We start from the raw sequence: 24,469 nt of genomic DNA, 5'->3' as shown, positions 1-24,469 counted from the left end.
CCACGGCGGGGAGTTTTGTGTAGCACGACACATGATTCAGAAACATTTGATAGTAACTGTCAGTTGTCTAAACTAACAAAACTGTTTGCTGATAGATTAAATGCATACATCTTGTGACAAATTATAAAGTAGTAAAACCTTGGAATGAAAATTTTGCAAACAGAAGGTCAGACTATTATTCTATATGCTCTTCTCAACGCATAGTAAAAACTTATCAAACCTTTGAAATGAAAATAAGAATACTTCAAACAGTCGTTAGTATTGTCACCTTCGCTGGTTCGATAGTTCTACAATGACAAGAGCTCACAACACATGTATGGTTTGAGCAAGAGACGTAGCAGCGTTGAAAATAATTATTCTTTCTTTGTGTCTACAACTCAGCTACTATACTTCTTATATTAGAATTATAAATGCTTTTTCTGAAATATTTTTCATCTAAAACGTCAACATTTCTTTTTCAAAAAAGCGAAAGTGCCAGTCAAGATGACTTCCGATGCATGACATTGTAATTTCTTCCAAATTACATAATCGACCTCATGAGTTTAATCTATCTTTGAATTTTTAAACAAAACATGCAAAACGTTAGAATTTTGTGACTTTTTTGTCTTTTGCCTAATTACAGTGAAACTTATTTTACTCTTACTACTCATTTCAGCTTGTACATAAAATGGATTCAACAAAAAAACTGTCAGTTGTACATGCATGTCATCAAAATTTTAATTGAAACAGCGTAAGCTGTCCTACAAAATATCTCGAGTAACTGTCCTCTTTCTCTTTCTATTGCATTTATAATGTATTATTATTTTATTTCAACATATTTTTCCAGAATAACAAGATCAGCTGGTGAGTGCTGTTCTACATCAAGGTCTTGTACAATCTCAGTATCATGAATATAAATTCTCCTTAATATAAAAACAACAATCAAATGAAGTTTGAAGGAGCACGACGAACTGTTGAAATCAGTAATAACCGGATGTAGGATATGACAAAACAATGTGATAAAAAAGGTGTATTGAAACAGCAATTAAATAATGGTTTTATGTATATACAATCAAACCATTAGCGTACAATGAAATAATGAGCTTACAAACTCTTCCAGCGGGAACTTGAATTCATAATCCCGCAATAATGATAAAAACACAAATATAGATGCCTATGATTCAAGAGTCGACAATGGATAGCATACAGTACATACAGTCATGCCCATTAAAACTCCAACGATAAAACAAAAATAATAACTTGTATACCCATACCACACATTCAAGCACTCCCGCACAAAAGTGCCACGCAAGATAAGCTTAGGTAATACAGTGCATGTGACAAAAATAAAGTAATCATATTACATAATCATACATGGGGCGTTAAAGAAATCAGTAAAGGTATATTCTCATATATAATGCTTTAATAGCTGATAGTGACTATATTCTTTTAAAGACTTGGTAGTGAGTTCTGTACCTTCCCCCTGCAAATCTAAAACAGCTTTTAAAACACTCTGCATTCGGTTCAGGTGGTACCGCATTGAAAGAATTAACCAATAGGTCAGCCCTGTCAAAAATCATCTCAATTGCACATAAGGGGCAAGGCACTGTGATCTTTCTATAAGACTCCTCCCTGATTCTTCACCTCTTGCTCTCTTTCCCTTTATATCTTCTAATTGCTCAGCTGCACAAGTTGTCTTCATGTGTCCAATACATTTCGCTTTCACTCCGGGCTTGCGAAGAGTTGCGTATTTAGTGTTGCGTCGACCACGCCAAGCTTACGCTAGTACCCTACCCTGCGCCGTCCTACGTATAAATGCATACGGGTCAAAGGGTTACACGGGTTACGAAAAACAAATATTTTTTGTTTGTTTGTTTGTTTGTTGTTGCTGCTGTTTTTGTTTTATTAGTTGTTGTTGTTGTTTTTTGCCGCGTACTTTCGGCGGAGAACATGGACGCAGTTTATTCAAGTCTACGCGACACTACGCTATTGTACGTCATGCATGCCTACGAAATACCACGCAACACTTTACACGCCAATGCTTACGCATTAGTACGCTACACTGCGCCAGTCCGACGAAAAATCATTTCAGGCTCGATCGAAGGATTTTTCATAGACACCTTAATCTTTTCTAATTCTTGCAATTGTGTGCTTCCGTCAAAGTTTGTTTGTTTGTTTTTTGTTTTTTTATGAGAATGGGCCAGGCCTATGCGGTACCCACTTAGCCGAGTTGGAGTCCAGAGTTGTGCCGAGTTGGGCGAGCTTGAACTCGCGTGAACTCGCGTGAACTCGCGTGAACTCGCGTGAAATTTGTCAGTTTTAATGAGCGGCGCATGAGTGATCTACGAGGCAATATCGACTTTACTACGATAGCGGTACGAGTGATCCGAGCGTGATACGAGTCACACCGATATTGGGGCGAGTTGTGATGACCTGTGTACGACTTAAATCGAGCTTTCATCGAGTTATAATGAGCTTGTTACGAGCCCGTTACGAACCCGTTACGAGTCCGTTATGAGTTCGCGCAATCCCTGTGAAATGTGAATAATTCCATATCAATAGGTCAGTTCAATGCACTCTGAATAAACGAACACAAATCTCGTAAGTCGCAGAGCTCGATCGAAACTCGCGCTTAGCTCGAGGGCAACTAGCCCTTACACATACTTGTGTAGGGTCGTAGTGCTCGTATTGCACTCTTCAAAACTCGAGCAGAACTCGCGTATAATACTTGAAGGTGGCGAGTTACGAAGAGTTCATCGCGAGCTTCGTCCGAGTATTGAGAGTTTGTTACGAGTAGTACGAGTATATTACGAGTTTAAAAGAGTTCAACACGAGTTACTTCGAGTTAGGGGAAATTTTGAACATGTTCAAAAATTTATGAACCATTCGCGAGTTCACGGGGAGTTTTGCAGATTGACTACGAGTGCCCCTTTGAGGCAACTCGCCACAACTCGCCAAAGCTCGCACTGTAACTCGGCTAAGTGGGAACCCTGCTAAGTACAAGTTATAACAGTAACATACCTCACTTATTGCTCTTTGTCTATACCATTCGATAAAAGAGAGAAAATCATCGTTTTAAAATCAATTTTCAAACCGGGTCAACCCGACCCAAAATCGAATTACGAGCGCGGGCTAGCTACTTACATGTAACTTACACATGTATCGCATGCATGTAGTACGTATACGTGGACCGGAGCTAGCGAGTGTTATACGCATGCATACGCTGCATTTTCATTTATTTTTATGAAAGTAATGAACTAATTGGAACGAAATTTTGCACAGGTGTTACTGCAATCATACCCAAACTCCATGCTAACTATGAGACCAATTGCTGCAGGTTTACAAATGTGGGCTAATAAACTCTAAGCAGGTCACAGTGTGAAAGTTGTGATCGGCTCATTCTACATTTAAGGTGGGACAGCTCAATCTACTACTGTGACAGACGTCGGTGGATGATGTAGGTCGCCAAGAAGTTGATGAAAGCGAAGATGAGGATGAAACCGAGTGAGATGAAGACTATCGAAAATGAGTTCGTGACGTCATACAGGCGACCTGAAAGGAACAATTGATTTTAGGAAGGAGAGGTCAATATGAATTAACTTTATATAGGCCCTACTCTTACACTACAATGGTTTCTCTTGTCTTTTGATGCAACTGCACTGGATATGTATTACCTGTTAAGTTTACCCACTTTGTGCAAAGGTTTGGATTTTTTTAAACTACTGTGTTTAATACAGATAAGCCTCACTCAGGTCACAGTAAAGTAGAATTGACCCCCACTGAAGCAGCACATTAGTAAGTGATATAAGGCTTTTCACTTTTTGTTTCGAGGTTTTAGTGCTATCGCGATGAAAATTGTGTGGATCACGTGACAATTTGATCTCATCTTGGTCTCAGATTGGAATGACATGCAACATATTTTCTGATCCACACCCTTTTTTAAGAGGATGAGCGCATTTGGAAGGATGGTTTCTTATTGATTTTTTAGTTGTTGTTGCTGTTACTTGATGACAGGGTGATTTTTCCTCCGTCTGTTCATATCATCTTCCTCATTGTCTGGAGATGGCTCATAAATACTACTTTTTACTGTAATCAATTCAATTAACAATACCTGATGACGTGTCGCCTGCAATAGCTCCAGCTCCTATAAGGAAAGAAGACACAGCTAGAGCTGTGGGAATGTTTGCTTCATTGCGTACTGTCATGTTCATCGTCGTTATGACGGAGGCGTCGAGGATAAATATCACGAGGCCTTGAATGAAGGCAAGCAGCGCTTGGAACGCGTAAGCGTCCGTCAGCGAGTTGACAAAGAATGACACGGCGCCTAGAACGCAAGAGCTCATGAAGAGGATGAAATTACAGTCGAAGCGGAGAAGAATAAGAAAGGCGAGTCTACCGAAGATTCCTCCAAAGCCGGCGATACTTGACAGAAATACGGCGTTTGAGATGTCGATACCTAACTCCGTGGCATGGGGGACGAGAAGAAGCATCCAGGCATACAACACGTAGCAGCAGAGAAATAAGGCTGGTGACACGAAAATGAACAGGGGCTCAGCGTTACTTACTACCAACTGAAGTCTCGTCAACAGTGATGAGTGCTTAGTTCTTCCATTTGATGACTGGGTGTCAGAAACATCGGACGAGCTAGAATCGACTGTTTCTTCCTCAGAGTGGGAATGCCACTCTAGATTATTCGAGTCTTCTGAGGGAGAAGGTTCTCCAGTTATGGAGTTGTAGTCCATGGGAGGTCTGAGCGTAGCCCCGCATACTAAGGCATTCAGGCAGATGGCGCCGAGGATCGTGAAAGCACCGCCGTACCCATACGCCTCCATACTCCTTTCTATAATGACCGGCATGCACACGGCGCCGAGTGTGGTTCCGTACTGACTCACCGCGTTGTAGAAGACGAACGTCTCTGGGCAGTGTTCTTGGAGCGCCACGAAAGCAGGGTAACACGTTAGCGCCAGTCCCAAACCTTTCAAAAATTATAATGTAGAATTACAAATACAGAATGTACCTTTGAAACAACATCATAAATACGAAAAAAAGATGTTATGCTTCCATTTCTCAATATTTCATAATAGACTAGTTGCTCATGAGCGTTTCTTTTGGTCGGTTGTTTCTTTTGTTTGTTTGGTGGGTTTTTTTTTTTTGGTTAAAAAATAATCTTTACATTTCGTCAGAAGAAGTATGATCATGGTTCTTTTCGATTTATTGGGGCTGACTAGCATCAAAGTCAAGCGCTTCCTCTTTAGTTTTCGTATTATTTTCTACAATTTGCACTGTGAGCATATGTTAGGACTGCATGGCTTTGTACTTTTGCTTTATTAAAAAGTAAAATGATCACTAACATCAACATGAGTAATGCCATTTTACTGTCTGAATGCTTTTAGAGTTTAAGTACACGCACACATATATACACACGCACATGCACGCACACAAAGGCTTGAGTTTGTTTTGGTCTGTATGTGGGCAAGTTCTATGCTTTAAAATCCTCTCTGGTAAATATCCGGGTAACGATTCGCGTTACCGCCAAAATACAAAGCACCATTGCAGAGCCTGTCACAGGTGGATGAATTGTGGGATAGGTCGGTTGCTTTCGATTCCCTAGCTCGCATCTTCATCCACGTAATGTAATACAATCAGTGCCTGCATTTCTTTCATTACTCTCCCTCTTTTCGTGGATTTGAATGTGTCATAAAAGAAGTTCAAAGGTTTCTATATTTGACTTTTTTTTTCTTCGTCAAACGAGGATTGCAAACGATGATTTGATTTTCAAAAATACTTCTGCAATGGCGGATACAGGGGGAGCGCATCGGGCGCTCCCCCCTTATTTTTTTTTTTTTTTGTTAAGACAAACGATATAAAAAGGGAGTGCGTGCGCCCCCTATAATTTTGTAAAGGCGACCCTCTTTACGGAATTCCTGGAACCGCCCCCTGCCTGGATGACAATGATTAATATTAATGGTTTGATTGGTTGACAAGCTCTCGGAGCAGGCCCTGCACGTAAACGCGCCGTGCTTCTTCCCAGACTCATTCCGGTCACAATTAAAGGAAACCAAAATCCAAAGAGAAATGTGGATTGAGTGAAAGCAGCAACACTGATTAGAAGACATTAATAAAAGTTAGAGGAAAATCGGACAACCGATGCAAAAGTTATGCATTTTTCAAGTTTTGGTATTGGAACCACTGGATAAGGAGACTACTTGAGTTTATGACATCATTGTATGGACAACACCAAAACTTTAAAAAATTTTTATAACTTTTGCATCGATTGTTCGATTTTCCTCAAACTTCCACTGATGTTTTAGAACTACTAATGTTGCTGCTTTCACTCAATCCACATTTCTCTTTGGGTTTTTGTTTCTTTTAAACGAAATGTGTTGGCGCATCGGTCTGGCGAGCGAGATATACAGGTACATGTTCCAGGGCTATTGAGTATTGACTATTGAGTATTGGCATCCCGAATTATGGTTGGACTTAGACGAAGCAGTATTATTCATTTCCCTCTTAATTTGCCCTATAGTATAATTATGACCATAGGTAGGGGTACCTATGTATAATTGACAATGATTTTCACAATGGTAAATATAAATCTTATTCATCTTCTCATCATTATTATTCCATCATTATTCTCTTCATTATCATCATCGTCATTATCATCGCATTCACGATCATGCATACCATCTATTTGATACTTACCCGTGACAGTCAACAGTGCAGCAAGAAGGTATACTTCGTAAACCAGCGGAACTAGCAGCAGCGATACACCGCACAGAAGCCCGCCAAGCACCGCTAGGACTCTCCTTTGTATCACGCGTAACAGAACCATGACTGCAGGTGCTGGAGAACATAACAAGATTACCTGAAATGTCAGTGTAGATCCGTCTGCATAATTTAGGGGAAATGTTCGTTTGTGTGTGTGTGTGTGTGTGTGTGTGTGTGTGTGTGTGTGTGTGCAAACCCAACGCCGTCAGCTTGCAAGTGTTGTGATGCAAAACAAAAGTCTTGACACACAGGACTGGATTGAAAAAGGTCTAAACTGCATGTAAATCTATATTTTCATAATCATGGCCATGGAGTATCAATACAGTGTATTAAAAATCCATCCTATCTCTCTCATCCCGAAATTTGCGAATCCCCCCTCAAAACACACATTTAGCATCTCATTAAATCATCTTATTAATATTTTATATAAATAGGTCTAAAAAACCAACAATGACAATAACATAATTTCAACAATTAACTCCCTAAAACATATGATTACCATTATGTTGTGCCAAATTATAAAGCAGTGGGTGGTGGTGATAGTGAAAGGCCAAGGATTACTAGTATTAATGATGATAAGGCAGTTGTATTCATAATTGTGATTATTGAAATTGTGATCAGGTGCTGGAAGCTGAAGATGTAATTTAAAATCAGTAATTGCACTACAAGTACAAGTTGAAGTAGTTGATGATGACAATGATCATGAGTTTTTAATGATTAATTTGCTATGGTTAATCTGATTGCTGACATATTACTAGGGCCCATTGGTAATTACAAGATTCAAATATTGGCAGTCAATAGTCTACCGTACATTTAATAATATATTGAGTGTAATGTTCAACCCCTCCCCCTAGCGTTTAGCCTTTTTTCACCCTAACAAAATCCAACGGCTAATCATTGCTATTCATTTCTCCAGTGTATTATATAGGATTCCATGAAACGTGCTACAAGAGATTTATAGATAGCAAACGCCTGAATCTCGCTAGGAAACGAAAGCTGAAGAAGGAGCCTGGTCCGTCAGCAGGAGCATCTGTTTCCTCCCCTAAGACGCTCACATCAAGATCAAGATTTTCTTCTGGAAGCTCTTCAGGTTCTGCTGTGTTGCCTGTAAAATGCATCATTTGCAACAGAGTCAGCCTGCTCATTACTTGCCAAGGGAAATAGGTCAATATGATTAATATTGAAGCATGAAAACATTGTCATGTTACTATAAGTTGTCCATGATAAAATGGAGCAATATATATATATATATATATATATATATATACACCACTGAAACATTCACACACATAATACACAAAGAACGTTAGTGCAAAGTTCAGAAACAACAGAATGTACTGTACTCTGACCAATGCTTTGGTCAATGTGATTAATATTCAAGAATTGACATCTACCAAAGTTGCGCATGATAAATGTCTTTGTAATACAGATTGTTTCCTGTATTTTGAATGCCAATGTTTATGCAACATGTTTTGACTCCTTGCCTCAGTATGTGATTGTTCGCCCTGTAGCAAACATTTCTGCCCACTATTATAATTTGATTAGGGTTAAATTATTCTAAGAACAAAGATGTTTTCCTAAATGTGGTTTTTTTTTTCATAAAACTGAATGACTACAATTAAAATTTGTTTCTCCCACTCTGGAAAAAAAAAAACTATTATTGATACTGAAACAGAATGTTCATGTAGAAAGGTCAGTACAATGTAGGTGTGAGTACAAAATCAGTTTGCTAAAACTAGTACATGTACCAGCCAAATGAAAATTGTGCATAAGTTGAGTCAGGTTTGTACAGATCCTCTGATATTGGAAGTTAATTACAATGTTATCATAATTTTTAATGACAAACCTGTTTTATTATCTCCAAGATTTTCAGGTACATATTGCCTCCAATACAGAATCCAACAGTTTTCACTCATGAATGGGTAAACTATAATTTTGCCTTTATTTTATATATTGGCATTTTTCAAAACTTTTACACCCTTTCAAGGATATTTGGACCATGGAATGTTCCAAGAAATTTATTAAAACTAGAAAATTTGACTGATTATCATTTTGAGCTATCTTACATGAGAGGAGGTAGTGTCCCACCATCTTGTAACCTAATGATAGCAATGAAAACTTCAGGAAATTTGATGAAGATTACATTTTCTAAAGTACTGTATAATATTTCATGAACAACGTGATTGCTATGTGATCTAAATATATGAAAGCTTCTTAAGAAGAAGAAGAAGAAGAAGAAAAGAAAAACATGTTTACTGATAAACAATATGATCTGTTTAATAGTAATGTCTCATGTGTGTAAATGAGTTTGTATGTGTGCGTGTGAGTGTATATATGTCAGAGTTTGGTATGCACCTGTGTATGTGTAATGCACTGATCAATACATGTATTATATCATTGTGTGTGTTCATGTTTATGATAATCTTTTTTATGATGCTGATGTGATAATGGCCAAGGCATGTAGAATAATATTTTAATACAGTTGGGTATATTGAATCTTCATAACTATGTGTGTGCGTATGTGTGTGTGCATGTGAGGTTGTGTGTGTGTGTACAATAAGATTTTCCCACATGCACGCGGACACACACACAAACAAACGCACTAAAATTTTTCTTCTTTTTTTTGCCTTGAATGATTAGTCATTTGATTAATAACATCTCTTTGAACTGAATATAAGGCATTTGCCTTGACCTCTGACGGTCAGTCAGTGCTCTCTCTCATGGTCTCGAACCACTTTGCTCTTGTCCTCCTTTGCATAGCCAGCATCAGGAAAAGCTGAAACATGAGATATAATGCAACTATTAAACCAAAACTTCACCTTTTTTCTAGGTATATGGCTAAAAGCAGTGCTTTACAAATGTGTATAATTTCAGCTTAGAAACACTAGGATGGGAACTTAATAACTGCGGCTAGCAGCCCCATACGCATAACTGCGGCCAGCAGCCCCATACGCATATATAGCGTCATGGGGCAGTGAACTATAGCATACAGGATCATGACGGAGTAATATCGCGGACAAATATCAACTTAAAATCGGAAAAAAATTCTTCAATTTGAAGACTTATTAATTAATTTGAATTATTGATAACAGAGTTCGTGCAAGGTTTGCTTCTGCAAATAGTTCCTTTCTGTTCAAATTGATGACTAAAATAATGTGACTCGGTCGAGAGGAAAGGGGGAGAGCTACACTGCATTGACGGCCAGCGCATGCGCACACAGACATCTTATCCAGTCAATGGATTCGAAATTTGTGCGCAGTGATGAGTGCGCCTGCGCTGACCGTCAATTCAGCGTAGCTCTCCCAGATTCCTCTCGACCTAGTCATATTAAGTCATCAATTCGAACAGAAAATGACTATTATGTAGAACCAAACCTTGCACGAACCCTGTTGTCAATACTTCAACCTTACTTGTAAGTCTTCAAATTGAAGAATTTTCTTTCGATTTAAGGTTGACATTTGTCGTGATACTACCCTGTCATGATCCTAAATGCTACAATCCGCAGCCCCATTACGATATGTGTATTGGGCTGCTGGTCGCAGTTTATATGGATTTTCGCAAAAACTACAGGATATTTCGAGGAGAACTTTTTACAGTATATTTAGGATGTACAAAACATCACATATCCGCATTCAGAAAGTAGTGCCAGTGTTGCTGGAACGAAACCCATTTTCTAAGCCTCTTTTTAGCTTCACCCCATGGCCTACTGTGGAATTGTTTTGTACAGCAACAGAAAACTGACGACTATTTGAATAATTACAGCCAGTTGGAACTTCATCTGTTAAACCTCCTGGGTTATGCATACAATGTGATTGGTCAATACCAGACAAGCAATCAGGTATTCTGCTTTAGTTTTATCGTAGACCCTTTTCATCATGGACTCAACTTAAATTGAAAAATACTTTTGATGAATGATTATAGGATATGAAAGAAAATTAAGTTTCTTGATATCAAAAAATATATTTTCATAATGCCAGCGCGATGATATGTAATGTTGCATTTAGTGTCGAGCAACACCATAGGAGGTCTTTGCTTGAGACTAGTTGGGGCGCAATATTGGGCCGGATGCATAAACGCTAGCAATTGCTTGTGCTAGCCTTTTACTCGAATCCGTATGCATAAAAACAAGCAATTTCTTGGGAGCAGAAGCTTTTGCTAGCAAGCACAAGCAAATGCTGGCGGAGACCAAGCATTTGCTTAAAAACGTATGCATGAAACAAGACTTTTGCTAGTACTTGCTAGCAATTGCTCACGATTTTCCAAGCTCTGTAAAATGAGTTTGAGCTTTTGCTTAACTGGGATGTTCCCTTTTAATTATCATTTTCATACATTAATGAAAGAAAGACCACACTTGTACAGGAGTGGTATAAATCTACAAGAAATTTCTCCTAAGTAGTGTAAGATTTTTTTTCTTTAATTTCAACAACGGGAATGTCCTGTGGTTAGCACGCAAAATGTGATGAAAAACAGATAGGATGTCTCACTTCGGTGGAGAGCAAGGAGACCTCTCTCCACATGCGATCTGGCAGATCTGGGCTACTGTAAGCAGTGATGGGAATCAGCATGTAATACTCAGTACGTGTGTATGATTAGATGTGTGTGTGCGTCCGTGTGTGCATTTATGAATGTCATTTCATAGCTCTTCTGCTATGTCAGGAAATGTTTCCGCACACACACGCCCTTTCAAATACATGCTTCCACACTCGCCTTTGTTCTTAAGTTCGCACAGGCGCGACGTCCCTTTTGTAGAAAACGCAAGCAATTGCTTGTGAGGGACAACCAAAAGGTATAAGCACAAGCAAAAGGTTATGCATATGGATTTATCTTCCTGGACTTCTCCAATAGTCCAGCGGATATAGAAAAAAATCATGCACTTTATGGTAAAAGCACCATACTTGGTACACATGTACATGATGCCAATATAAGTCATTTCTGATATGGAAGCCACTCTGATTCTCCCTTTGGCGGCCGTGGCGGCCATTTTTCAAAATGGCCGCCATGTGATATAGCAATGCAGTGTATTTTGGAAACTATAAGTCCGATTGTCGTGATTCTTGTACCAAAGTATAGGTTTTGAGGGTCAAGGATTCCAATAAAATAATTTTTGAGAGGATAAAACCATGGCAACCTACTTCTTGGTGGCCATTTTGAAAAAAATATGGCCACCATGTTAGATAAAAACATATCCTTAAAACGTATGGACAAAGGGTCATGACTCTGGTACCAACTTATATGTTTTTGGGTCAAGGATTCCCATAAATTCAACTGTAAGTGAATATGAATCGCTTCATCCTACGTTTTGGCGGCCGTTTTAATGAATATGGCTGCCATACAACAGAAAATGAATATTGTATATCTTCGAACTCAAAAGATATATAATCACGATTCAAGTGTAAAAGTATAGTTTTGGGGTGAAGGTTTTCAATTTAATGATGTTTTAGCAAAGTGAATAGGTTCTTCACATCCTTTGTTTTGGCGGCCATTTGATAAATACGGCCTCCCTCCAGTTATATAGCGTACGAGTGTTATGAAAGCGGGATGCCCATTGTGGATTGATTCTGGTGTAAACGTTTGTTTTAGAGTTCAACAATTACTTGTTCACTCATTTTCAGTATTCTAATGTGGAACATCTGGGCATAGTTGACTTTGGAAGCATTTTGGAAAATATGCTCAACTTCCTTTATAGGATTTCTGTGTGTACAGTATGTGAAAAACATGATCTTCACGATTTCATGTCTGAAGTACATATTTCTCAAGATTATACGGTTTCTAGAAATATAGACTCTCGCATTCTCTGGTCCCTGGACCATGGAATGAAAATCATAGTTTCCAACCAATAATATAGTACATCTGTTTTCTTTGGAAATATGACACTAAGTGTGAGAAAACTTCTAAAACTTATTGGGTCACTTTCATACATCAAATGTAAACACACTACAATTATGTGTGTCTGTAAAATCCATGATTGACCAGGCTGTTCTGATACTTACAACTACACTGAATGTTATACATCAAATGATAAAGTAAATATGATAGGTATTATACGATACATCTTTATAGGTTGACATCTATTGTAATTTGCAGCGTAGTGGGTAAAGAATCGGCCTCATGAAAACAAGTCAGATCTTCTGCCAAAGTTTTGTATCCTATACCAACATCATTTCTTAAAGACAAAGCTGGACATGATAGGTTTTTTTGTGTCATCATCTTGACATATGAATATGATGTACCTGGTCCAATCTGTTTCTTTCCTGGGAGCTGTTTTCTCGGTTGAAATGCTTTTGCTTTTGAAGCCATGTTATCCTACAAATAAACCCAATTACCAATTACTTAAAAAGATAACATTTTATGTAAATGTGCTTCACAGAGGTAAAGCAAAAAACTTATGTGTATATTTTTTTCTAGAAATGTGACAAAAATTTTTGTTAAATGGATTTGTGCTTGTGAATTTGACCTGTTGATGTATTTGTAAAGAACAAGAACAAGGAAATATCAAATTATCTGTTTCTGTGTGTAGTTCTACTCTGAATACATTACTTGTTATAGTTGATTTATGCATTAATTTTTATCAATGATTGCAGCCTCTTGAACTGAATTTTACCCTACCCTAACCCCAAAGAAATTATACAAATATATATTTGATGCATTTGCCATTCTCATATGGAATAAGGATTAAGGTTTCATAATTCAAAAGCAACTTCTACAGGTAAATGGACGGTGGGTATTTCAACGCAATTTTATAACGTAACAGCGCCCATCCAAAATATAAACTACAAGAAAAATTATGCTAATTTATGAATTTGAGGAGAACCTCAAAGAAATACAAATTTTGGGGTTCATAATTATTGGAAGATAAAACTGCAGAATAAAATATTCAGTATATCGATCTTTCTACTTACCGGCACCACTAGAAATACTGAAGACGTTCTCTAAAGCGCACCTGCATCTACATAATTATGCATTAACGTTCATCACCGCTCATGAATGGATGATCAGGAACAATAATTGTTTTGGATTGTCAGAGCTCATTTGATTCCTTTATATGATTCCTTATAATTTTGTGTAACAGTTTTGACAAGGTCATAGTCTATGAAATAATGAACAGGAACTGAGAACTTTAGAAATCAATAGGTCTTATAAGACTGCAATAATCATGTTTTTGTGGCTGAAAACTATGACAGTACACTTATTGTACCCTCCTGTCTATATGCATCCAAAATTGGGGGGAAAGTCTTCTATTCCATTCTCACCATTTACTCTACCTAACTGATATTCAACATAATTATCTTTATAGTATTCCAGGTATGCAACAATTGTACTTATTTGATGTTCAATACCTATACTTGAATAGTGAATGTGATAGAGGTATGGTCAATCAACAACATTCAATGAACAATAAAGAACTAAGCGCTGCACCAACAAAGGAGGTTCATTTACCAATAATAGGTGAACGATTCTTGTCAATGGGACAATACATATGGCAAGTGAGGGTGTATGATTATATATATATATATGGTGACCCCTCAGAAAACGGAAACGAATATTTTCTTCAAAACCAAAACGAAATTGTCCAATTTGGTCGAGTACTTTTCTTTCTAGACATGTTTTTGTTGATCATTAATTTCTTACTTTATTTCATCAAAGCTCAGCAACGGAGACTACCCAACAATTGAAGGTGAATTTTCGACAATAATCCTATTCAAGGATTCCGCATTGTGATATGCGGCCTCAATTCTTTGTTAGTCTCCCAAGGCAGTGGCTTTTGTTCGATGCTGAAATTTGTTGAATTGAGCTAAGAAATTTACGCTCGACCCGTCTTTACAAAAACATCTGTAGAATAAAAAATACTCAACCAAATAGGATGATTTTGGTGTCATTCTTCTTCTAGATAGATTCTCTATAACTTTATGTCATTCATTTTTGCATAAAGTAATGCAAATGTGCAAATTATTTGCAAAAACTCGCGTTTCCATTAATTCTAGGCCACACTGTATATAATGTGTGTGTGTGCGTGTGTGTGTGTGTGAATGTGTATGCATACTCTATGTAGTGCGGCAGTCATATTTATCGAAATGGACCTGAAAACGAGATGTGTTAGTTCTATTCATCAGCAAATGCTTGTTTAAAATCATTGACCCCATTAGTTTCAAAGACATACAGTATAGTATATATTGCGGTGGCCATGTTTTAAAATGGCAGCCAAAATATAGGATGTGATGGTTGTACACGAAAAGATGTATCCATTTAAATAATTGAACCTCAAAAACATATTTTTGTACCAGAATCATAAAGATGCATCCATTGGTTTTAAAGATATATGAATAGAATGTAGAGCGGCAGCCATGCTTTTTTTTTTCAAAATGGCCGCTAATAAGTAGGTTGCCATGGTTTTATCCACTCAAAAATTATTTCATTGGAATCCTTGACCCTCAAAACCTATACTTTGGTACAAGAATCACGACAATCGCACTTGTAGTTTCCAAAATACACAGCATTGCTATATCACATGGCGGCCATTTTGAATAATGGCCGCCACGGCCGCCACAGGCTGAATCAGAGTGGCTTCCATATCAGAAATGACTTGTATTGGCATCATGTACACGTGTACCAAGTATGGTGCTTTTACCATAATGTGCATGATTCACCCTATATGTGCTCTATATCCGCTGGACTACAAGGCCTTCGATACAATTAATCATGAAATATTACTTTATAAACTGTCTCATTATGGAATACGCGGGAAGGCCTTGGAGTGCATTGTTCAGGAGTTACCTACAAAAGCGAAAACAATATGTTTCTCTGAACGAGTACAGCTCGAGTTTAGAATTTATTGAATGTGGCGTCCCACAGGGTAGTTTATTAGGACCTTTACTTCTTATCATTTATATTAATGACTTTTGAAGATCATCTGACATACTCTCATTTATACTTTTTGCTGACGATTCAAATATTTTCTTTTCTCACCAAAATCCAGATACTCTTGTACGCATCGTTAATTCCGAATTGAAAAAAAAAAGTAACTCAGTGGATAAGAGCTAATCTCTTAATCTTCAGAAAACTAAGTAGATCTTTATGCTTTAGTAATTCTTTAGAAGATTTAGGCACAGGTATTGCTTTTGATGACACTTTGTTAGAAGTAGTTTCTCAAATAAAATTCCTTGGTATCACAGTGGATGATAAACTTTCTCGGAGGCCGCATATTACAAACATTAGTATAATAATTTCACGCAATATTGGTATGATATTAATAGACTCAAGTTTCATATTCCATTGTCCTCTTTGTTGACGTTGTATTTTTCTCTAATTTTACCTTATCTTAATTACGGACTCATAGCGTGGGGTAGTGCCCATCAAAACTTATTAGATAAATTACTTTTATTACAAAAAAGGTTATTCGTATTATTTATGGCGTCCCGCCACGTTCCCATACAGAGCCATTATTTACTAAACATAAGATTTTGAAAATTAAAGATTTGTATTTTTTTTTCAACTTGGTCAGTTTATGTTTAATTACAATGTAAATGCACTTCCCAGTATTTTCAATTCAATGTTCCCACGGAACCAGTCTTTTCATGATTATCCCACTAGACAATCTAATGAGTTTCATTTACCCCTCCTGAGAACTTTATTGGCTCAGAATACATTTATGTACACCGGTCCTAGATTTTGGAACTCACTGAGCTGTGAAATAAAAAATTCCCCATGTTTGTATTCTTTTAAGCGCAAGTTGAAATCCTTTTTATCAAATCCTCCCTGATATGTTTTTTTTTTTCCTTAGCTATATATAGGTTTCGTTAACCCAGGGTTCATCATCCACCCACCAATCATTCAGTCACTGAATTCATTATTACGTAAAGAAGTAGCCATCACAATCCTTGCTCAGCTGCATGCAGCACCAAGTCTATGAAGCACATTCTCTACCATCCCCTGTTCCATTTCCCTTGTTAAGCGTGTAGGCATTCTCTCATTCTTTCTTTTTCTTTCTTTCCTTCCATACTTTTAATTTATTCTGGCACGTTGTGTCATGTTGTTGTGCTTCTTCTGTTTTGTCCCATCCTGTCGTTTATATTTGTCACAAGTGTTTGTAAATAAGTAATTCATAAGTTTTATGAGTGGTTCACAATCTACAAGCTTTGCTTTGTAGTGGACCTCTCTAATCTTTCTTCCTTTTTTTTTCAACTGAAGCATGACTTTGTATTATTATCTTTTTTTGCCAGAATGCGCTCTTATGTTTATTGATACCATTTATTAATTGCAAAGGCAAATGTTCTTTGTTTATGATGTAAAACCTGATTTATCTTGTGTTGTGTTTTTGTTGAAAAAAAAAAGAAGAATGAAAGTAAATGAATTGAAATTCAAATTGAAAATTGAAACAATTGCTTGAGCTAGATCTTTTGGTAGACGAGCTTGTGCTTTGGCTTGAAGCAATTGCTTACAAGCAATTGCTTGTTTTATGCATTCGGCCATTGCACCGTCAATGACAGTGGCAAGATCGAACCCCAAATGTACCTTATAAGAAGCAAAGTTCCACCATTTTCGCAAATCGTGTAGTTTGCACCCATTTCCTCGACTCCGAACCCTTCTAGCTCCCTTATAGACCCTTGTTTTCTTAGTGTGTATATTACGGAGCTCTTGAATCTGAACTCACCAAGAAGAAACATTAGGGAAGATGGCAAACTGCATATGAATCCCATCGTTCGATGATCACTGTTAAAGCGAGCCACCATCTCCGGCAGGAGAACCCCGAAGGATTTTGCAAGACCGGCGTCAAGGAAGAGCAGTGTGAATTTGCTGAGAATGACGACGTATCTCCAACGATGTCTACTATCTCTCCCGAAGCGGTTCACTCCTGCGTTGTTGGTGGCCATTCTTGTTACTCCTCTTTTAGTTATGACACTCCCCCGGACACCCCGTACAATCAAGGAGGCGACCTCTCTGGTACAGTGGTGTTCGTTTCGCCAACGTCAAGCGAGCTTCGTGACGACTTGACAGAAAGATCGGTCTGTGTCTGGTCATCGGGGCTATGTTTCGCAGCGACTGCGTCTGGCTTCACGGAATCCCCTCCTTCACAGAGTAGAGCCGATAAAGGTAATAAAATATAAGACTCCTCCGGACAGACGGATTTTTCTGTCTACTTGACGATTAGCATTGCACCGGGGGACGACAAGGCTATGTTTGGACTTTGAATAATATAGAACACAATACCTTATAACACAGACTGTCACAGTCTGTGTTATAAGGTATTGTGTTCTATACTATTCAAAGCCCAAACATAATTAATATGTCTTATGTGCTTTCTGTACTATCACTTTTGGTAATCAAAGAGCTGCGAATCTCGCCCTCGTTGTCAGCCTTGGGTAAACCAATTCATGCGCAGCTCATGCTCACACTCGTCAGAAAAGATTATGCCCGGTCTATACAGTGTTCTTTGTTAAAAAACCTTGCAATTATGATGATACTATAGTAGACTGCAGACAGAACCCCCCCCCCCCCCCCGCCTTCTCAAAATGTGGTCCAAAGAAAATCCCTGGCGTCTGTGAATGAAGGACCATCAATGCCATCCCTCATACCTAAGCAAAGGGGAGCACGTCACGAGTTCGACACCTACGAGTCATGCAGCCCACGAGTCATACAGTGCACGAGTTATTCAGCCCACAAAAATACAGCTCATGTGTTTTCAACAATTTTAAAAAGCAGACTCTCAAAAGAGTGACACATTAAACTCCATGTTGTAGTGTCGGTCTTGTGGGCCGTTTTTGCGTAGCGTCAAACTCTTGGGCTGTTTGACTCATGGACCTTCTTTAATGTCGAACTCGTGGGCCGTATGACTCGTGAGAGTCAGTCTAGTGGGACGACCCCAAGCAAAGCGCCTTAACGACTTTTATCCAACATATACATTGTGTCATTTATATTCAGCACTATTCAGCATAGTACACCTATCAGTGCCTATGTATAGCATGACCTGCTGATCTTCATGATTACCAAATATGAACGAAACCAAAATATGGACCTGAAAGTACGTTGCATACTCATACTCTTACTCCCAAAGGTTACACTGCAAAAAGTCCGGTGTTAAATAGTGAACACCGAGCTGGTGTTAAATTTTTGGTGCTCATTTATGGTGTTAAATTAACACCTCCGGGTGTTATTTCCAAATTTTAAACTGTTTTTTGAAGAGTTTCTTAGTAACTGCACTTCTTGTTGATTTTTAATTTAAACAAGACGATCGAGAATTTTACATTAAAATACTAGATTTTTGAAAAAATGTGAAAATAAATTTACACCGAAGTAACACCAGCTGGTGTGGTCTCTTATTGAAGCTGGACGGGTGTTAAACCATTGATATTAACACCAACAAATATCAAATCAACACCATGTGGTGTCATTTTTTAATTAACACCAGTACAGTGTCAAAATAACACCAGGTACAGTGTCAAATTAACACCACGAAGTGTCAGGTGAACACTTTTCAACACCATCACAGTGCATTTTTAACACCTGTGGGTGTGGTCCTTTATTGAAGTTTTTTTTTATTTTTTTTTATTAATGGTATCTTTATTCAACAAATCATTGATCGCAGCCTGAGGCTGAATTACAAATGATTTTACAAAAGTGAGAATATACATACACAGTATTACATAAATATACAAATGTGAAATTACAAAATCAAAATGACACGCAGGCTCACACAAAACAAGAACAATTCGAACAAGAAAGAAACTCTCAGACACTACATACACAAGAAATAATGACAATTTGAATTGACATGGATCATTGACCCTAAAGTTTCCAAGATAATCACTGCCAATCAGTACATGAATATTCATTAAATTCCATAAAATTACATTATACCTTAAACCATTACCGGGTATGAGACAAAAAAAAAACCATCATAATTATCACATTTTCACTTTATGTTTGAACTTTAACCGTAATATTTCCAAAACAATTTCTGCCCACCAATACATACATATTCATTTAATTCCATGAAAGTTCCTTGAACCATTTCCCGAATATATATAAACAAAATTATTTTCACTTGGCGTTTGACCTTTGACCTCAAGCCCCCCCCCCCCCCGGAAAAAAAAAACATTAAGTAATACGAATACACACTAAGTTTCAAAATATACCTTCCAGCATTGCACAAGCATGGGAAAAACAAAGAAGAAAAAATGTACATTTGGCCTTCATCTTTAACCCCAAAATTTTAAATATATATAACATAACATAAACATAAATATTCATTAAGTTACATAAATGTACATTGTACCTCAAACCATTTCCGGGTATGAGGGAAAAAAATTATAAAATTTTCACTTTATGTTTGACCTTTAACCCTGATATTTCCAAAACAATTTTTGCCCATCAATACATACATATTCACTTAGTTCAATGAAAATTCCTTGCACCATTTCCCAGATATATGAAAAAAAAGAAAATATATATATATTTTCACTTGACGTTTAACCTTTGACCTTTGACTTCACGGCCCGAAATATTCTCTCAAGTAACATAATTACACCTCAGGTCATTGATATACATAACAGGTTTGAAATCAATTTAAAAAAAAATGTTTGCCATGACAACGCTTTTCGTGACCAACTAAATAATCATACCTTTCACATTCATATTTCAATACCGCAATGTACACCAACTTTAATTTCAGTTACTTCACAATTGCCTATAAAAAATATATATATCATACAACTATTTCCCTATTTATTGTGAAGTATTCAATAACCCAATAAGATATGGAATTGGGCTTCTCTTGTACCTTTCTGTTCTACACCTCACCGTGGGATATTGTGTTGACCTTCTTAAAGATGAAGAGTACCTGGTCTGTCGAGGTGCTGGTAACCAGTGCCTGAATTGTTGTGACTTTAGCAGTGACTTAGCAAATTTGCAGCATACATCATGCCTGCGAGCCTCAAGAGACTGAAGTTGTGTTATTTCGAGAGCATTGAGATAAGTGCCATAGGATTCGCCTAAGATCATTCGTAGGGCTCGTTTTTGCACCCTTTCAATTTGGAGTGACAGCTGTTGTGTAAGACCCGGATGCCACACCGGGACAGCGTATTCAACCAGGGGTCTGATGTAACCTGTGTACACTTTTAACAAATCTTTCATTGGAAGTTTAAAAGATTTCAATGATCTTAACATGAACAATCTCTTACTAACCTTTGACAGCATGACACTCACGTAGCTGTCCCACTTGAGGTTAGACTGCACCAATACACCTAGAATTTTTTCCACATCCACTTCAGCCAAAGTCTGGCCATTTAGACTACATTGTGTAGAAGGCAACTGGGTTTTACCAAAATCAACCCTCATTACATGACATTTAGAAGCATTCAGTTGCATGTTATTTGTAGTGCACCATCTGTCTAATTTCTGAAGGGTACCTTGCATTTCACCGACCGATCCTCGTTGTGTTGCTTCCGCTATCGTCATGTCGTCTACATATTTGCAATGTTCAATACTGGATGGCATCAAGGCGTCGTTAATGAGAATCAGGAATAACACTGAGCCCAAACGTGTTCCTTGTGGTACTCCCGCATAGAGAGATCTACTTGAGGACAGACAACCACGGTAGCGAACACGCTGGGATCGGTCAGTGAGGAAGTTGGCAATCCAAGATATGAGAGAAGGATGGACTTGTAATTCAACCAATTTTGACATGATTATTGAGTGGTCTACTCTATCAAAAGCTTTGGAGAAATCTGTTGTAACTACCACGGACGTAGTACCTAGCTTGTCGGCGTTTTTGGATAAAAAGTTGACAATATCCACTAAGCAGTGCGTACATGACATACCAGCTCTACTACCAAATTGTTTACTGTCAAGGGAGGGATCAATGGCAGACACCAACCACTTAGTGATAAACAACTCAGCAAGTTTTGCAAAATGATCTGTGAGTGCTATTGGTCTAAGCTTATCGATTCTGGCTGGTTTCTCTTTCGGGACAGGAACTACTATTGCTTGCTTCCACTGATGTGGCACAACACGTTCAGTATAGGAACTGTTCAGAATGTGACATAACGGGGAGCTTAATTCAAGTGAAAACATCCTTATCACTCTCGCCGGGATTCCATCAGGTCCACAAGACTTCCCTGGACTCACTTTTTGCAACTCTCGCATCACTTCCCATTGTTCAAGTCTTGGAAGTGGTGGGGTATCAGACGTCAACGGTGGGAGTTTGGACATGTCAAGGGGTGCGATACCGCTTGAGACGCTTATGAAATGGGAATTGATGGTTTCAGCGACAACGTCTGCTTTCGACTGATCAACATCCGGAACATGGGGATTATCTCGTTTAACTGGCTACGTGACGTCATGAGCTTAATGTTTTTGTACCATGACGCAGGATCATCATTCTTCAATTTGGCAACACGATCATGATAGAATTCTTTCTTCGCTCGGTGAATGCTCCTGCAGATTTTATTGCGACAGGATTTCCAAGCACTTATGGGGCCGTTCACAAAGAGATGTTGTCGTTTACTTATCAGCGATTTCACTTCAGGGGTGATCCATGGTTTGTCTCTGTTGTGGGCTCGTAGCTCCTTCTGAGGGAAGAATGTGTTCAGGGCTTGGTGAAGGATGGAGTAGAACTCATCACATTTAGTCTGGGTATCTGGGGCATCATGAACACTAGACCAGGACTGATTTGAGATCCACCTACCAAAACATCTTGCGTCAGAGTCACGGATAGGTCTCAAGACACGCCTAGTCAACACATTGGGCTCTCGGGGAAATACTTCCTTGGGAAACCAGGTTACCACGTTGTGGTCACTTTTGCCGAGGGGGGAAAGTATGGCAACTTGTTTGTAGAAGTCCCCGAGGTTTGTTAAGATCTTATCCAGGATTGAGCCAGATCTTGTGGGTTTGTCCACTACCTGTCGAAGAGAGCAATTGGCACAAATGACATCTGTATCTAGCCGATTAAAGTCACCCAGCACAACCAGCCCGCTAGATGGATGTCTCAATCGCAGGTCATCGATTGACTGAACGACATGATCGATCATCTGTTCTTCAGTACCACTATTTGGGGGTGAGTATAGAGCTGCGATGTATATGCTGGAGATTTTGCGAGGGAGGCGCCGGGGGCGAATATGTTTGATCGGTTTTAGATTTAACACCCGTGGTGTTAAATCTAACACCGATGTTTTTGCAGTGTAGGTTTAAATCAACAAGGATGTAAGAACGATAATACTTCCAGATTTTCTCTATAGATAAGAAGCGTACGTTGACTGCATGATTGAAACCATTAACAAAACATGAAACTATGAATACTTTCTGCCCTATAGTACGGCAGCTATATAAAACAATGATCATACATTTTTTGTTAGTTACAGAAACATAACTTTTAGTCACTGACAGTAGGCCTACTAGCCAATGACCAGAATTGAATTGAACTGAATTGAATTTATTTGTACAGCATTAACCATCAAAGAATGACAATGATAAACAGTCATGACAGAGCACGGAGTAAAGACGAATATATTATGATAAGCTGAAGGGAAGCAGCCAACGAGATATTAAAAAGTTTCCTTGAAATATATGGCCGACCCAGGTAAGCAATGATATAAAATAATGCATTAGCTATAATCATTTTCATATCTTTCAAACAAAGAGATGAACAAATTTACAGATAAAAGAACAGAACACACACACAAACAAATCTACAGCAATGTTACACGAGCACTATTATATTTACATTTCAGAGACATTACAAAAACAAAGTGAATCATAATCAGATGAAATAATGCCAGTCAAGCATGTCGACAAGTTTTGAACACAGTTGAATAATAATTTTGTTAAGGTGTTGTTGAGTAAACGTTTGAATACATAGAAAGAGGTAGCTTTACGAATATCGTCTGGCATTGAATTCCATAATATTATAAGCGGGCCTTGATGAAACACAGATTTCTGAAATAATAATGTTCTTACTTTGGGCATGTGAAAATTCTCAGCGTTTCTGGTACGGTATAGGGATAAATATGGCAATTTAAAGTGAAATAATGCAGCAGAGAATTGGGTAAAAATTTTCTGTGCCATAAAAGCATGAGATTACCTGATAAATACTTATATCTATCATACAACGTTAAAATCTTTTGAGTGTGACGGAGAACCGTGATGTGCCTTGGTGAAACCAGGGTGGGGTGGAATAAAAGGGTCCATTCGGGACATGAGAGTTCGAGTTGGCAAACATGGCGTGAACAGCTGCAGTCATTCGGTGCTGATCCAAGAATGTTTTGTCGGTGTATGACATGTGTTATGTCGGTGCTGACGGATGTTCTGTTGGTGCATGACATTGAGTATAAAAAATTTCATGAAGTGTGAGTTAAGTGAGTTGAATGGTTAATCACTCTCATTGCACGCTTTTAGTATATTTTTAAAAAGTCTGTCTAAATATAATATTTGCGACACATCCCAAAACAGAAAGACCATAGCATTATTCTGAAAAGGGCGCAATAATTCAGTTCAATTCAATTTAATTCAATTCAATTCAATTCGATTCATTTATTTCATTCTCATTTTGCTTCCAACAAAAACATATATCACAACGTAAATCAGGAATTCTGTCATATTCAAGCATATATACATATGGGTGAAAACGTTGAACGATGTACAATTGGCCATTTTCGGGCTTTTCGACATTCAAACCCTTATAAAATTGTCACCTGGGGATGTTTTTCATGGTTTTAGGTATCATTTGGTAGGG

The 24,469-nt window shown here is 38.1% G+C and overlaps 1 protein-coding gene across 1 annotated transcript; it reads right to left on the bottom strand.

Annotated features, from left to right (window-relative positions):
• Positions 1–3,409: 3,409 nt before the first annotated feature.
• Positions 3,410–17,615, bottom strand: LOC139742081 (monocarboxylate transporter 3-like). The gene is made up of 3 exons (XM_071652645.1): positions 17,396–17,615; positions 4,091–4,954; positions 3,410–3,531 (listed from the first exon to the last, which is right to left on the bottom strand). Exons 1-3 carry the CDS (start codon positions 17,613–17,615, stop codon positions 3,410–3,412), a joined length of 1,206 nt encoding a protein of 401 aa, XP_071508746.1.
• Positions 17,616–24,469: the final 6,854 nt, after the last annotated feature.

The sequence above is a fragment of the Diadema antillarum genome, unplaced genomic scaffold, assembly GCF_040938485.1.
Source record: "Diadema antillarum isolate AM-2024a unplaced genomic scaffold, OU_Dant_1.0 seq00000979_RagTag, whole genome shotgun sequence".
In the NCBI taxonomy this organism is placed as follows: domain Eukaryota; kingdom Metazoa; phylum Echinodermata; class Echinoidea; order Diadematoida; family Diadematidae; genus Diadema; species Diadema antillarum.
Note: the sequence above shows the minus strand (reverse complement) of the source record. Positions and strands in the feature narration are given on the sequence as shown.